This window comes from Lepus europaeus, assembly GCF_033115175.1.
Source record: "Lepus europaeus isolate LE1 chromosome 21 unlocalized genomic scaffold, mLepTim1.pri SUPER_21_unloc_7, whole genome shotgun sequence".
Taxonomy (NCBI): domain Eukaryota; kingdom Metazoa; phylum Chordata; class Mammalia; order Lagomorpha; family Leporidae; genus Lepus; species Lepus europaeus.
In genome coordinates, this window is record NW_026909012.1 from 34,426 (window position 1) to 49,180 (window position 14,755).

At 56.0% G+C, this 14,755-nt stretch overlaps 1 protein-coding gene across 5 annotated transcripts in view; it reads right to left on the reverse strand.

The window, feature by feature from the left end:
* The window catches only part of LOC133754351 (katanin-interacting protein-like), a 113,792-nt gene that overhangs the window by 33,099 nt on the left and 65,938 nt on the right, over positions 1-14,755 (reverse strand). For 4 of the 5 annotated variants that reach the window (XM_062184831.1, XM_062184829.1, XM_062184828.1 and 1 more), the window contains 2 exons: positions 10,459-10,628; positions 8,128-8,225 (listed from right to left, as the gene is read on the reverse strand). In XM_062184831.1, coding sequence (XP_062040815.1) covers positions 8,128-8,225; positions 10,459-10,628 — 268 coding nt within the window. The remainder of the gene's footprint in view (positions 1-8,127; positions 8,226-10,458; positions 10,629-14,755) is intronic. The other variant, XM_062184830.1, reaches the window with a different exon arrangement.

A 14,755-nucleotide genomic window follows, 5' to 3' on the forward strand; every position in this document is an offset into this window, starting at 1 on the left:
CTCAGAGCCGAGCAAGTGCCAGCAGCAAGATCTGAGGAGGGAAGCACCTCACAGGGTGCAGGTCCCCTGGAGGCTTCCAGGCCAGGACACTCCTGGAGGCCCCCTGCCTCAGCCAGGATGAGGCTGTAAAGACTCTGACTTCACTGCTGAGATGGACTCCCTGGGACATGTTCAACAAGCGCCCCCCCCCCCCCCCCCCTGCAGGAACCCCTAGTAATGTCCAAATGCCAGGAGCCTTCTGGGCGGGGAGGAGAGAGTGTGAGGAAGAGGGGGGAGGACCTGTAGGTTTGAGCCCAGGCCTAAGGAGGAGCCTGACTCCCCAGCACCAGCCAGTGCCTCGGGGTTCTGATCTTTGGTCTAGAAAGGGAGCGGCCTTGACTAGGGCCTTGGGACTTATGAAGATGGCAGAATTTCAGTGCCCCTGGCCCCTCGCCTTAGGAGTCAGCAGGTGCATTTTAACAATAGAACCACTGTGTCTGGCTGTCTGGCACGCAATGCCCTGTGTCCTAGCAAAACACCCTGCTCTTCTGGGAAATCCTCTCCTCACTCCTTGGCCTGCTAATCCAAGTGGAACTGAGTTCCCTCCCAGGGGCAGACGGAGCTGTGACGCAGGCCTGGTCAATCAGAGCATGGCTCATGGTGACTGGTTCAGGGGAACCCAAGAAAGGCAACAACAGGCGTCAGATCGGAAGCGGGAGCTTCTGGTAACTCCCGGTACTCCACGGGGCACAGGAGGAAAAGCAGAGCTGAAAGCAATGCGTCCTCTGACGTGGTCTGAGCCGCTGGGCCCAGCCACAGCTGAACGTAGGAGAGCAAGTCATGGAACCGGGATGGGGCCAGGCAGTGGGTGCAGCTAAGACAATGCCTGGGAAGCCCGCGTCCCATGTCAGAGCGCCTGCTTTGCGCCCAGGCCTCTCCACTTCCCATCACAGCTTCCTGCTAACACGCACCCTGGCAGGCAGCTCGAGAGGACTCAAGGGCTTGGGTCCCTGCCACCCACGTGGGAGACCTGGATGGAGTTCCAGGCTCCAGTCTTCAGCCTGGCCCAGCATCAGGGGATGGATGATCTCTGTTTTTCTCTCTCTCTGTCTGTCTTTCCCTTAAAATGAAAATAAATTTGAGAGAGAGAGAGTTGGGAAGAAGACAGCTTTGCCTCTGATTTGAATTTTAAAATACAGGGAAGGGCTCCAGCACTCCAGGAGAGGGCCCAGGTATCTTTTGCTTCTGCAGTTTTCCCAGCCTCGCCTCCCAGCGGTTCAACAACACCCTGGTTTCACCAACATCACCAAGGGGCAAACGCAGGTTTGCAGTGGGCATTCAGGCCCAGAGTCGGCAAAGTCCTCACTGAGCACTGACTGCACAGAAGCTTCTGGAAGCATGGCAAGATGGCGAAGAACACCTAAACACCGAGGCCCTGCCCTGCACCCACAACGGAAGAATGTGCTTATGAAGCGACATATAAAAAAATGACCAGGGTCCAGAAAGAGTGTCTCATGCTGAGTGGGTGCCTGAGGAGGGAGGGAAGAGTAGACAGAGCCGCCATCTGGCCCGCTCGCCCGCTCACCCGCCGCCAGCCCTGGTGAGGCCCTGGGAGGAGACGGGCAGGTTCTCGCTCGGCCTGCATGAGCAGGCCTGCTCTCCCTGCCTCCCACCCCCCGCACGCCCGTGCACGGCATGGTGACTATGATCCTGGCTGGCTCCCTGCCTGGCACGCTGCTCCACCAGGAGTGGGCGTTCCCAAGCGGCTGCTCTTTCCTGCCTACTCGCAGCGCCCAGACCTGGGCGGACTCTTGAGACGTCTGCAAAGGGGGAGGCTTTCAGAACCCTGCCACCCAAATCCTCACGTCCCCGCTGGCCGGCCCAAGGCCACGCTCGGCCCAGTGCACACTCAGGGTTATCTGTATCTGCCCCCCCTCTCTGCAGCGGGCTCTAAGCTTACTGTCAAGTACCATAAAAAAAAAAAAGAGCAAAGCTGGGGGCGGCCCTGTAGGGTTGTGCAGGTTGTGCGCTATGTCAATGGCTCCCTCTAGAGGTAGAAGGGTCCCGACACCGCGGACCAAGGCAGGCCTGGGGTGGGGAGCGCCTCGCTTGATCTGTCCTTCCCGTATTTGTCTGATCTCCTCCAAGTAACAGCGCTTGCTGCGCGGACAGTCTGTGTTGGGCAAGGTCACGGGAAAGGCCGACGCTTATTGTCCTCACTGTGGGGGTTTCGCAGCTCAGAAAGAGAAAGAGGATGGCAAAGGAAAGGGCCCCCACTGCTTCACATTTGCACCGGCGAGCTTTCCAGAAGGCACTTCGGCCGCCTTGGCCACAACAAGAAACCGGATGTGGCAGAGGAGGGGGAGCAGAGCCTCTGCTTTAATCATCGCAATGAACTTGCTTTTGAGACCTTTAAGGAAAGCCCACCCCACAGTAAATTGTGGAAGGCCAATCCCTTCACTACCAATTTAATGCTGGGCGCTGCCGACGTTCATCAAATCTGACAGCATTTTGGTAAACGACGGCTGTGTTGATTAGGCCGCTGTCCACCCAAGTATTACAAGGCTGAGGAAGCCATAAATCTTAATCCACTGATAGCAGCAGAAAGATCTAAGGCCTGGAAGTGGGGGTGGGGGTGGGGGTAGGGGGGAAGGACAGTAGGAGCAAGAGCCCATTTATCACCACAGCCTATTCCACGGCCAAAGTGGCAGCCTGGAAGCCTGCACGGCCACCACCATTAACCTCCAGAGCCCTGGCATCGGGGTGTTGGGAAAGGGTGTTAGCGGCACGGGTGTCTGAATGACTTGGTGATCCGGGGACCTTTAGGCCTGGGCACCTGTGAGGCAGCTCTACCCCAGAGGGCTCCCTTAGTGCTGTGCAAGACCATCAGAAGGGAAACCTGCACCACAGGAAGAGGCTAACGTACTGTGTGTGGTCCGTGACCCTGGGATGTGGGGTGCCACAGAGTTCTGGGGAGCCAGTAGAGGAGGGAAGAGGGTGAGCTGGGAGGGGTGGGTAACACAGGGCTGGCTGGAAATACGGCTGCGACTCCAGGCACTTGCTGTGTATTGGGACCACTGTGTCATACCACTGTGTCCCTTGTCATCCCAGCTGTGCCTAAATGGAGTGATCAGTCCTGCTGGTCCCTCCTGGTGGGCACTGTCATTTGGGAGAAGCCCCCAGACTGGGAGAAGGCTGTGATCTCTCTCCAGAGGGCGTGGCTTTTGAGAACTGGTCACCGGGCATTGGGGATTTTGCTGCCTAACCACTCCGCCCACCCCTGGCTGCCTCCGAGGATGGTGGGGCCCATGAGGAAGGGGCTAGGACAAAGAGACTGTCTATGTGCCCCACAGCACCCTGCTTCTCAGGGACCAGCCCAGCCTCCTCTCCCTCGTGACAGTGACATCGGCGTGGTGGGCACACCAAGTCTATTTGTGCCATCCTGGCTCTCGTCTCCTCCAGGAGAAGCTCTGGGCCCACAGTGCCTGCTTCACGGGCAGCTAGAGGGCCAGGGGGCTTTGCCTCGGACGACCTGGCCCCAGCTCCAGCTGCAGCCGCGGACGCAGGAGTGAGCAGCACACCCAGGCTGCGCGCCCGAGGAACGAAGAGGGGCTGGCAGAGTCAGGTGGTCTCGCTCTTGGAAAATGTCAACTACCGCATATTGAGGGAGTGAAAACCTGACATGGAGCAGGTGCGGGGGGCCAGAGAACAGAGGCCAGAGAGTGGGGGGCTGCGCCGGGAGGTGGAGAGAAGAGAGCTGCGTTTGGCTCCCAGCGCCCTCTGCAAAGTGCTTCGTGCACACAGCAGCTGGGAACCATCCCTGAAGCACCCAGACATGGCCTCCTCTTTCAACCCTCTGGGGCAGCTCCTCACATCTGGATTAAAATCCAAGCTCCTTGCGGTTGTCTTCCAGGTACTGTGTGATCCAGCCCCGCCCATCTATGACCCCAAAGCCCCCCGCGCCCTCTCCACTGCAGTGTACTGGTCATGCCCGCTGCCTGCCCTAGCCCCTTCCACTGCCCGCCCCCCACTGTGCCTTCTACCTGGGGCACACTCCCCTGCAGCTCCCTGGGGCTGCCACGGGCTGCCGCGCAGTCTCCGCGCAGCCAGGGCCCCTGGGGACGAAGCTGTGGCAGACGCGTGTGTTTTCTCTCCTTGTGTATCAACGTGCTTGCCCTTGGCCTCCTACCAACTCCCTGTAGCAGGAGCTCCAGGGGCGCAGGGCCCAGGCCAGCCACATTGCCTGCTGCGACCCCAGCACCCATCCTGTGCCCCAACCTTAGGAGGGGCACCAGGACAAGCCCGGAGGGAAGGGCCGAGTGGGTACAGGGCCCTGCTGCAGCGAGGAGCCCCGGGGTCTCCAGGCCAGCTGCCCTCCCCGTCCAGACCCGATGGAATCCAGCAGTGGTCAGGCCTCTTATTCACAAGGCACTGGAAAGGCACTGGCCCAGCCGATCCTTAGCGACTCTGCCCAGGGCAAGCGATGTTACCGACTCTGCTCCACAAAGCACAAGGTGACACAACTTACCTGAGACCGCTCAACTACTGGGGGGTGGAGCCACGGCCTTGAACCCAGGCTGCTCTTGACAATTTCTCGGGTGTACGTGCCACCTGCCCCAGGTGCTCCCACCCTGACACTGCAGACAGTCCCTCTCTGATGGACCACCCCTGTCCCACACTGCACACTGCACACAGCCTTCACAGCAACCACGGGAGGTCTTCCTGATGCTGGGACCAAAGCCGAGAGAGGTTGTGTCGCCTAACAGGGCACAGCTGGGTTAGCAAGGCGCATGGCTCAGAGATGCTGTGTTACCTGCTCCAGGACACACAGTTAATAAGTGTCCAAAGCCTACTCCCTCCCACTGTCTGGGGACCCCAAAACCCAAATGCCCCCATGAGCCAGTGGGAAATGGAAACCTGGAAGGAGAAAGGCAGCGGCCCAAGCCTGAGAATAAACTGCAATGGCCACAGGCCTCAGCTTCGGGGCACTAAGGGAGTGGTGGGGCCTGCGGCCAACAAGAGGCCTTGTGCCCTGCTCCCAGGGGACGACTGCTGGTGGCTGCCTAACACTAGGACAGCCCAGCTTGGGAGCCACAACTTCCATTTTTCCAAGGAAATAGGACTCCAGATATTTTCTATACAAAATCTTTTGGGGCCAGTGTTGTGGTGTAGCAGGTAAAGCCACGACCTGAGACACTGGCATACCATATGGGCACCGGTCTAGTCCCAGCTGCTCTACTTCCAATCCAGCTCCCTGCTAATGGCCTAGGAAAAGCAGCGGAGGATGGCCCAAGTGTTTGGGCCCCTGCCACTCACATGGGAGACTTGGATGAAACTCCTGGCTCCTGGCTTCAGCCTAGACACCACTGACCATTACAGCCATCTGGGGAATTAGGAACCAGCGGATGGAAGATCTCTCTGTCTCTCCCTCTCTCACTGTAACTCTTTCAAAATTTAAAAAAAAAAAAAAAAAAAAAAAAAAAAAAAAAAAAAAAAAAAAAACTTAAACAACAACTTTGAAATATAAATGCTGGCAGGAACCGAGGTCTTTGTTACACTGCGGGCACCACGCATGACCTGGAGGCAAGTGCGCCCATCATCCTCAAGCTGCTGACTTCCAGGCTCCAGCAGGCCATGTGCTCGACACAACCGTCACACCCTCCTCCCGGCTGGGCAGCCTCCCCACGGGGTCACAGCCAGCACTCCCAGGGCAGGCGCTGAGCCGCCTTTGATTTTTTTCTGTAACTCCAGAGCCTAGCACGGTGCCTGGGCCCTGGCAGGTGAAATTAGTGGATGATTTTGTTCACGAAATGAATGCTCCCTCCATCCAGTCCCCATTTGTCTAAATCTCTGGGAGCCACATTTGGGTGGCCTAGAGCCCATGGCAGGGGAAGGGCGTTAGGCTTTGTGCCACTCTCCTCCTAGGGGGCCCGGCTGATTGGTAGAGATCAGAGAGCCAAACGCGGTACTTCTCAGTTTCCCTTGGGCTCTGGGTATGATTTAGGGTCACCAATCAGGTGGCCTCACAAGGCAGGGAAAGCAGAAGTGAGGAAAGGAGGGGACAGACGCAGGCTGTTTCAGTGCTGAGCACAGGTGGCCAGGCCATGGGCAGGGTCTTCCTTCCAGGGCAGTGCTAACAGGCACAGGGACATCTTGAGGCCAAAGGTTGGCTTCCTGATTCCCAGACAGCAGCTCAGGAGACCTTCTGCTTCTGGTCCCCGCCAGGCAGCTGACGGCTAAGTGGCTTCCCTCCCATCATCATTCCCGCAGGCTCAGCTCAGAGCCCACTCCTCACGCTGGCCCAAGGCTTGTGCCAGCACCCGGATTCTCTGCACCACAGCCCTTTCTGCTTAAAATAGCCGGAGTGGTCTCTTCGGGCAGGCACTGAGTGACCCCGACTGATGGAGTGCAGAAGGACAATCACAGCCCTCGGAGCCTCGGGAAGCCAGGAAATTAGGCATGATTAGGTGCTGCGAAGCGAGGACCTCAAGGAGAGGCTGGGGAAGGACGCTAATTAATCCGAGGCCACGTCTTTTAAATGGCGCGGAGTCTGGGGCCGGCCATGAAGTCACAGCCAGGAAGACACAAATATGGCTCCTGATAATAGAAGGCACTCAGAACCACTCCAAGAACTGTCAGGAGTGAGAGGTGGAGAAAAGGCCTCGCTAATGAGAAATTAACATTCATGGCTGGGGACAGAAGCAGGCCTCAGGGCCGCCTGCACCGGTGTGGAGATAAGGCAGGGACAGCCTTCCCCCAGGAAGCACACACTTGAGCGTGCCCTTGTCGGGAGGCCGAAAGACCACACCGGCTTTGGGGTTCCCGGTCCAGGGTTCCAATCCCAGCCAGGCACCCGAGTCTGGACAGCAGCACAATGACCTTCAGGGTAACCGCACAAAGGGGTGCAGAAAGCCCAGGAATGCCTTTATATCGCCCCCTACCTTTGCAACAGGGCAAAATGCAGCTCTGAATGCTGGCGAACACAAAGTTCATAACAACAACAACAATAATAATAATTTAAAAACCTGCCACATAAGCCCCACCGAGTTAGGTCTCTGGGAGGGGAGCTTGGGTATCTGTGTTTTTTGTTTTTTTTTTTTTTTTAAGATTTTATTTATTTATTTGAGAAGTAGAGCTACAGAGAGAGGGAGGGACAGAGAGAAAAGCCTTCCATCCACTGGTTCACTCCCCAGATGGCCACAATGGCTGGAGCTGGGCCCCTCTGAAGCCAGGAACCAGGAGCTTCTTTCAGGTCTCCCATGTGGGTGCAGAGACCCAAGGACTTGCGCCATCCTCCAGTGCCTTCCCAGGCCATAGCAGAGAGCTGGATCAGAACAGGAGCAGCTGGGACACAAACTGGCACCCACATGGGATGCCCACGCTGCAGGCAAAGGCTCACCAGCCCCTGGGTACCCACGTTTGAAAAATCTGCCCAGGGGATTCAAATAGGCAGTCAAGGCAGAGACCACCTTGAGGCCAGGTATGGAACGAGTGGCGGCAGGATATGGTATCAAGGACAACACGGGCAAGAGCGGGAAACTTGGCATCAAAGGTCTAGGTTGGAGTCTTGACCCTGCCACGTCTTAGCTGTGACCTTGAGGAGCTCGCTGAACTTCTCAGAGCACCTGTCCCCTCAGCTCCCATGCAGGAAGGCACTGGGCTGCACCCTGGAGGTCTCTTGGCAGGATCGAGGAGAGGAGACACACGTGGTGTCTAAGCTTGGTCCCGCCTGGTCCCCGGGATAGCTGCTCAGAAAGGCAGGCTGCTGACCTGAGCCGCATCCGCAGTAACTCAAACTGACCTCTGGATCCTCTGAGGCAAGGGCTTTGTGCCACTCACTCACTGTGCCCCTGGCGTCTAGGAGCATGCATGGCATACAGCAGGTGCTCAATAAAAAATCTGCTGTAAGACTAAGTGATTGCGAGGGAGCAGAGTCTGACCTCCCCACGCTCCCGAGTGGGGCCGGGATGACCCTATCCAGAAGGGAGGACCACACGGCAGAAAGAGGACGGTGCGCCCAGAACGGGCACCACTAGGGCGCCTGGCCACACCCACCGGCTGCCCTGGGGGATCTGAAACGCTCTGATCTGTTTCCAGCCCCTCGACCGTCCCACGCCCTATTTTAAAGCGGGAGCCGGGGCCACAGACCTGGTGCCATCTTCGGCGCTGCACTCTGCTAGGGGCCGTCTGTGAACCGTGTCGCAAGGCATCTTCGGCTTTTCGAAGCAGGGTTCTTCGTGTGCAATCTGCGGAAGAGGCAGCGAGGACACTGGTGAGGCGCTGATGGCTCGCTCGCGCCCAGGGGTGTTTCGTAACAGGCATCTAAGGTGCGTGTCAGCGTGCCCCAAAGTCTTGTATGGGAGGACGCTCCCTGCAGTGCTGTGTGCAGTGGTGGGGTGTGTGTGTGTGTGTGTGTGTGTGTGAGTGTGTGGTTAGGAAGCAGGCTAACCACCTAGCGACCAGGGGAACTGAGCCACAGCACGTCAGTGCTGCAGGGCGACAAGCAAAATGTGCTGTCCCATCAGGCAGATGGAGATGTACAAACCACGTATCTCCAAGATACAGGGGCCTGGGAAGGCATTGCTTGTGCACCGGGTCACTAGCTGGACTAGCCAGGGAAACAGGATAGATTTAACTGGCGAATGAATGAATATATTGCTGGCACGCCCAGGACGGCGAATCCTGCTCTCTGCTCCTCCCTGAAACCTGGACCAGGAGGGGCGCAGGTTTCCCTTGCTGCCCTTGGAGCCAGGAAGCTCAGACTAAGCCGTGCTGAGCTGCCCTGGTTCTCCCAGGGGAACAGGCTGGAACACCACTTCCTCTTCTTGTCCCTTGGTGTGGCTGTGATTTTCACTGTTTCTGAACAGCGCGGGATCTTGTATGTGTGTGAGGCAGCAGCGCATCAGAGTAACGCGCACTGAGGTCACCATGTACCGCACCCTTTACGGTTCTCACAGCATTTCCTCTTCCTGGCCAGCCCGCAACACGGGTGTAGTTATTCCCATTTTCCGGGGGAGGAAACTGAGGATCAGACAGGACCCGACTGCCTGAGATATCCAAGCTAGAACGTGGTGCGACGGGGTCCATTCCCATCTCGTTCTGTCTTGTTCCAGATGCTTCTCTTGTGGCTCAGTAGCACGCTAGCAACTCAGACAGAGGATCGTCTTACAGGACCCTGGCACCCAGGAACAGGCACCCTCTTTAGTTTCCATTTTAAAGACGGGCAAACAGAGTGGACGCTGGGCAGGTACAGCAGGTGAGATGCCACTGCTTGGAGTGCTCTACTGCCGATCCAGCTCCTTGCTAATGCACAACCCTGGGAGGCAGCAGGTGGTGACGCAAGAGTTCAGGTTCCTGCCACCCATGTGGGAGACCTGGATGGAGTTCCAGGCCCCAGGCTTTGGGCTGGGCCAGTCTTGGCTGTTGCAAGCATTTGGAGAGTGAACCAGCAGATGTAAGATCTACTCCCTCCCCCCTCTCTTTGTCTCTCCTCCTCCCACCCCTTTGCCTTTCAATAAATAAAAAATCTTTCTAAAAGACGATCAAATAAAGGCACAGGGAGACTGAATGGCTTCCCCACAGTAACATGTCCCAATCAAGACCTGATACCACGTGCTCTGCTGTTCTGTTTATTCAACAATCAATCATTTTAAAAAATGTTTTAGTGTTTCAGTTTTATCTACTTGAAAGGCAGAGAGAGAGAGAGAGAGGGAGAGAGAGGAACCTCCCATCTGCTGGCTCACTCCCCAAATGCCTGCAATGGTCAGGACTAGGCTAGGTCAAAGCCAGGAGCCCAGAACTCCATCCCAATCTCCCACATGAGTGGCAGGGGCCCAGGTACTTAACCCAATACCTGCTGCCTCCCATGACACATGAGCATGGAGCTGGATGGGAAGCAGAGGAGCCAGGACTCAACCCAGCCCTCTGCAGGACGTGGGTGTCCCAAGTGGCGGTTTAACCCACCGCACCACAACGCCCACCCCCACCCAGTCATTTCTGATGCCTACACTAGGCCAGACACTAAGTTGGGAGCTTTTCTACGACACCTGCAGGATGCCTGTGTTTTTCTTTATAGGCCATGTGAAATCTGTTTCAGGGTGCACAGTATGGATGAACTAAATACAAAAATGAATGATGAATCAAATATTACATCTGGGTTAAAGTTAAGACAGATCGAGCGAACATCAGGAATAATCGAAAAGACCCTACACTTTTCCTTAACTGACTGACGCTGGAGACCAGGAAATGTAAAAGCTAGAAATGTGTTGCTCTAGGATAGCGGAGGCCAAGACCCATTTGAAAAATAACAAGGATTTCGCTTTCTCGCTCTCATGCCCTCTCTGGTGAAGTAGGTGTAGTGCATGCGTGCGCAGTAAGGCCTCTGCGGGCAGGGTCACCGGCACACAGGCGGTGGTCCACAGCCCCTCACTGCTTCCATGCAGCAGCGCTGCTGCTTGGCTGGGAAGGGGCTGCGCTCACCGTGGGTCCCCTCGGCGTGCGAGGCCCTCCTGGAGAAGTCGGAGCGCACGGCCTTCCGAGGCGATGGCTTCTGTTCCGAATTGGCCCTGTTGACAAAGACAGAGAACCCTTGTTCCAAGTGCTCCAGGTGTAGCTGCATGGGGTCCTTGGCTTTCAAATGCTTCAGCACCCTGGAAGAGAAACCGTCACTTGTTGCTAAGCCACCCCCAAGCCGGGAGGAGTGAACCACCGTGGTGATGGCTGAGTGTCTCTCCTCAGGCCCACGATGCCCACGGGGGACAGAGCCCTGCAGGGAAGGTGTTGCACATCAGCAAGCAGGAATGCACGTGGTCCCTGCCCCGGGAGGGCTGGGGCACAGGTAGCAAGCGGGCCCTGCGAGCCCACAGCTGGGTTTTCCAAGATAAAGCAACTTTGTGGCCTTGGCGACACTTTGATGTGTAGCTAACAGGGGCTTTAGGGTCCCAGGTTCTAAGAAATTTCACCCAACACATCTACAAATCAGGAAACACCCCTTGTCAGACTGGGCAGCCAATGTTTTTGCGTCAGTGAATACATGTGTTTCAAACGCTCACTCTTGATTTCTCAAATGCCATATTATTTTGTATTCTAATGCAGTCAAAACCCGCGTCAGCGCAGGCCCTGGCTTGCGAGTAATTTACGACTATCACACTCCGGCTGGGAGGGGCTGAGCGTGAGCGTGGCCAGGGCTGCGGTTTAGCTTTCCCTAAAGCCCAAACCTCAAGCCTGCAGCGTGGTCCTGTCCACCTTCCTGACGTGGCTCTCCAGTCTCCCCAGAACTGCTTCCTGTCACCCCAAACGGGCCAGTGTCTTTAACAAACACCTGTACCCACCCCCGCTACAACTCGATTCACGGACAACCAAACAACCTGGCGACAGGTGTGCGTCCTCTGTAGTCACGAAGTAAGTACCCACCAAACGGGCAACATTACAAAATGTCTCAATGGCGGGAATCACATAAAAGGCAGGCCCGACAAAGTCCGTTCGCAGTGCATGTATGACAGTCTCATCATGCGTGGTAGTTCACTGGGAATGCTTAATTAGCCAACGCAGAACCGCTGTTCCCGGGGCCAATACAGGGTGGCTTCTTGCAAGCGTCTCCTTCCATTTTCATGAAGCAATCAATGCGTAACCTTGGGACCTTGCCGGCTCATTCGCATTGACCTCACGGCCAAGAGCACTCTGGTCTATGCCTGTGCAAAGCTTACCCAACGCACATATTTGTTTCCATCAGGCGCACTGCAGCCTTCTCATGCTTAGGGATTCTGGACGGCTGTGGGCACTCTTTCCGGGGGCTGGCCAAGACAGTGAGATCACCAGCAAACAGCCCCCAACTGGGAAGCACGGGGCACAGACAGAACACTTGTTCACAGTAGGAGAGCAGGGTACTGCCTTGGACCACCTCGGCTGTGTCAAGGGACTCTTCACGGGTTACTGAGTGACCACAAAAGCACAGCCCACATTGATTACTGGGTAACAGGTTAAGTTCCACCAAGCAGACAAAGTCACAGATAGGGAACCCGGGACCCAGGAGGATCAACTGTGTCAGGACAATGAGTTTTCACAACCACCCTACAGATGAGGCACAGAGAGGGTGGGTAAGTTGTCCAAGGTCACACAGTAGCGGGGCAAGGTGCCAAGTTAGGCATCTGGGCAAGGCTCCAAGTTAGGCATTACCACAACAAAGACAGCCTCTAATGGTAATGAGATGATGCTGAATCCAGCAAGCTGGACACTGCCAGAAACTCACAGACCCATCCCAGAAATAATATGAAAACATACAAAATGCCACGTGTTCCATCTCTGTCCAGTAAGCACATTCCCAAGCATCAGCTCTGGTCAAGAAGACGAGCAGGAGGTGGGTGTTGGGGCACAGCAGATTAAGCCACTGCTTGGGATGCCTGCATTTTGTATCGGAGTGCTGGTTTGAATTCTGGCTACTCTGCTTCCGATCCAGCTCCCTGCTAATGTGCCTGGCAAGTAGCAGATGATGGCTCGAGGAACTCCTTGATTTCCTGCCACCCGCGTGGGAGACCCGGATGGAGTTCCTGGATTTAGCCCAGCCCAGACCTGGCTGTTGCAGGCATTTGGGGAGTGAACCAGGGGATGGAACATCTCTCTCTCTCTGCACTTTGCCTTTCAAATATATATATGTAGGGGTTTTTTTTTCTTTCTTTTTTAAAAAAAGAAGATGGTCAGCATTCAGTCATAACAGAACCCTGCCAGTAACCCCAACATCTAACAGCAGGGAAGCAGAGACTGGGATGTTATGCAGTGTTACACAGTCGTGTGTCCCTGAGCAATGCGTCGGCAAGTCTGTTGTGTCGACATCATGGGACACGCTTACTAAGACAGCTCCAGTGTCACCAGCTGAGACCATCTTATGGCACCGCCGTCATATAGGCGGTCCACCATTGGCCAAGACATCAGCGGGCAGTGCATGGCTGTCATTGTGAAAGCCGCAGGTGAACAGGAGATGGGTTGGCTCTGGGGGGTGGTGGGCTGAAGGGACAGAATAAAGGGGGTACCAGTGCGGTCAATGCAAAGCTGGAGAATGGCGTTTGTGGTCCCAGAGTGGAAGGTGCTGAGTGCAAAGCTACAATCGGCGGGAGAAGCACGGCGGTGGCACCGTTGGTGATTTCTTGTTTACTTTTAAATGTTTCTCCACGACTGGGCCATCCATCTTACCCACCATCGCGGCAGGAGCATTTATTACAGCCTGCTTATCTCCTGCCAGCCTTAGGAGCTGGGGAGATGCCTGATTGTTGGGCAACAACAGGAAAACACAAGTAACCAAGAGGCAATTTCTAAACACGACAACCGCTGAGCTCACTCCCAGGAGCCAACAACGGACAAGGAAGGCACCGGCATCTCCATGGAGAGGGAAGGAGCCCGGGGTCGCGGAGGCCCCGCGATGGGGTGGGAAGTCTGATCACCCAGGAAGAGAGCCTGCCTCGACTTTTCTCCAGGAGTCTGCTCTGTCTCCTGATGCCACACTAGCCGTTACGCCATAGCCTTACCCAGGATCTGAGGCTGACACTCCATGTGTGCCTCGCCTTTAGCAGAGTGATTTATGAAAATGTGGATTTATGAAACTGATAAATTAGGAGATAATTATTCAGCTTGTGAAAAGAATTGCTAAAGGAACTCCTCTCTAGCCGCTGAGCTTGTCGGTAGCATCCAGGTGGCATCAAAGAAAAATGTTTTTGTTTTAATTGATGGCCTGCTTTGCATAAGAAGTTGTCCTCTGTGGAGGAGACTCAGATAAATCAGACGCAGCCCCTGCCCTATGTGAAGCGGGGCCCTGCCCGCCTGCGCCTGCCACCAGGGCACCCGGATGACTGCTATTACACTGCCGACTGATCTGTGGCTTCGCTGTTCCTCCTCCTGTCCCCACGGGAATCTGAGCCCCAGGGCACGGGCATCTGTCCCACCAGCCACGGTGCCTGCTGAGGGTGAGGGACAAGGGGGAGAGGCCCTCGAGGCCCATTTCTGGAACAAGTGGCCCCAAGGACCTCAAGGTCTAGCAGGAAACATGGAGGGGTATCCAAGGCTCCGACGTCGCAGCCATCCCTTTCCTGTGATCCCCGGGTTGCCTCTGGGGTTACCTGGACAGAGAGCTCTTGCTGCACAGAGGGGGAAGTGGAGGCAGGCTGACTTAGGAGTTCCTCGGGTCATAAGGGTATGTGGTGGCAAGCTGACATGGCCGGGATGGTTGGGGAGGACTCCCCATCTCACGGGCCACCAAAGAAGGGACTCGAGATGGTGAAAAGGACTTAGGGATCGAAAGGGCAGGTCAGCGTGTTTGCTGCTCATGGGATGCCAGCCCACTTGTGACCACCTTCATAACTGAGCTGTCTCTGGGCTCTGGGTGGTGTGGGTGCCACAGGACCATACACCAGCACATGGTTTTTTGAGACATAGTTGTCCCAAAGATCAGCTGAGAGTTCGCCAAAGGCCAAGGATTCTCTGGATTCTTCTCAGGGAGAAGTCAGGTTCAATATCAAGAGGAGGGACAGGCACCTGGCACAGCAGTTACAGTGCGGCTTGGGGTGCCCACACTATATACGACAGTGCCTGGGTTCGAGTCACGGCCCTGCTTCCAATCCCAGCTTCTTGCTAACACATACCCTGGGAGGTAGGAGGTGATGGCTCAAAGTACCTGGGTCCCTGCCACCCAAGTGAGAGACCCCAATCAAGGTCCTGTCTCCTGGCTTCAGCCTGGCCCAGCTTTAGCTATTGCGGGCAGGTGGGGAGAGAGCCGCCAGCAGATGGGAGA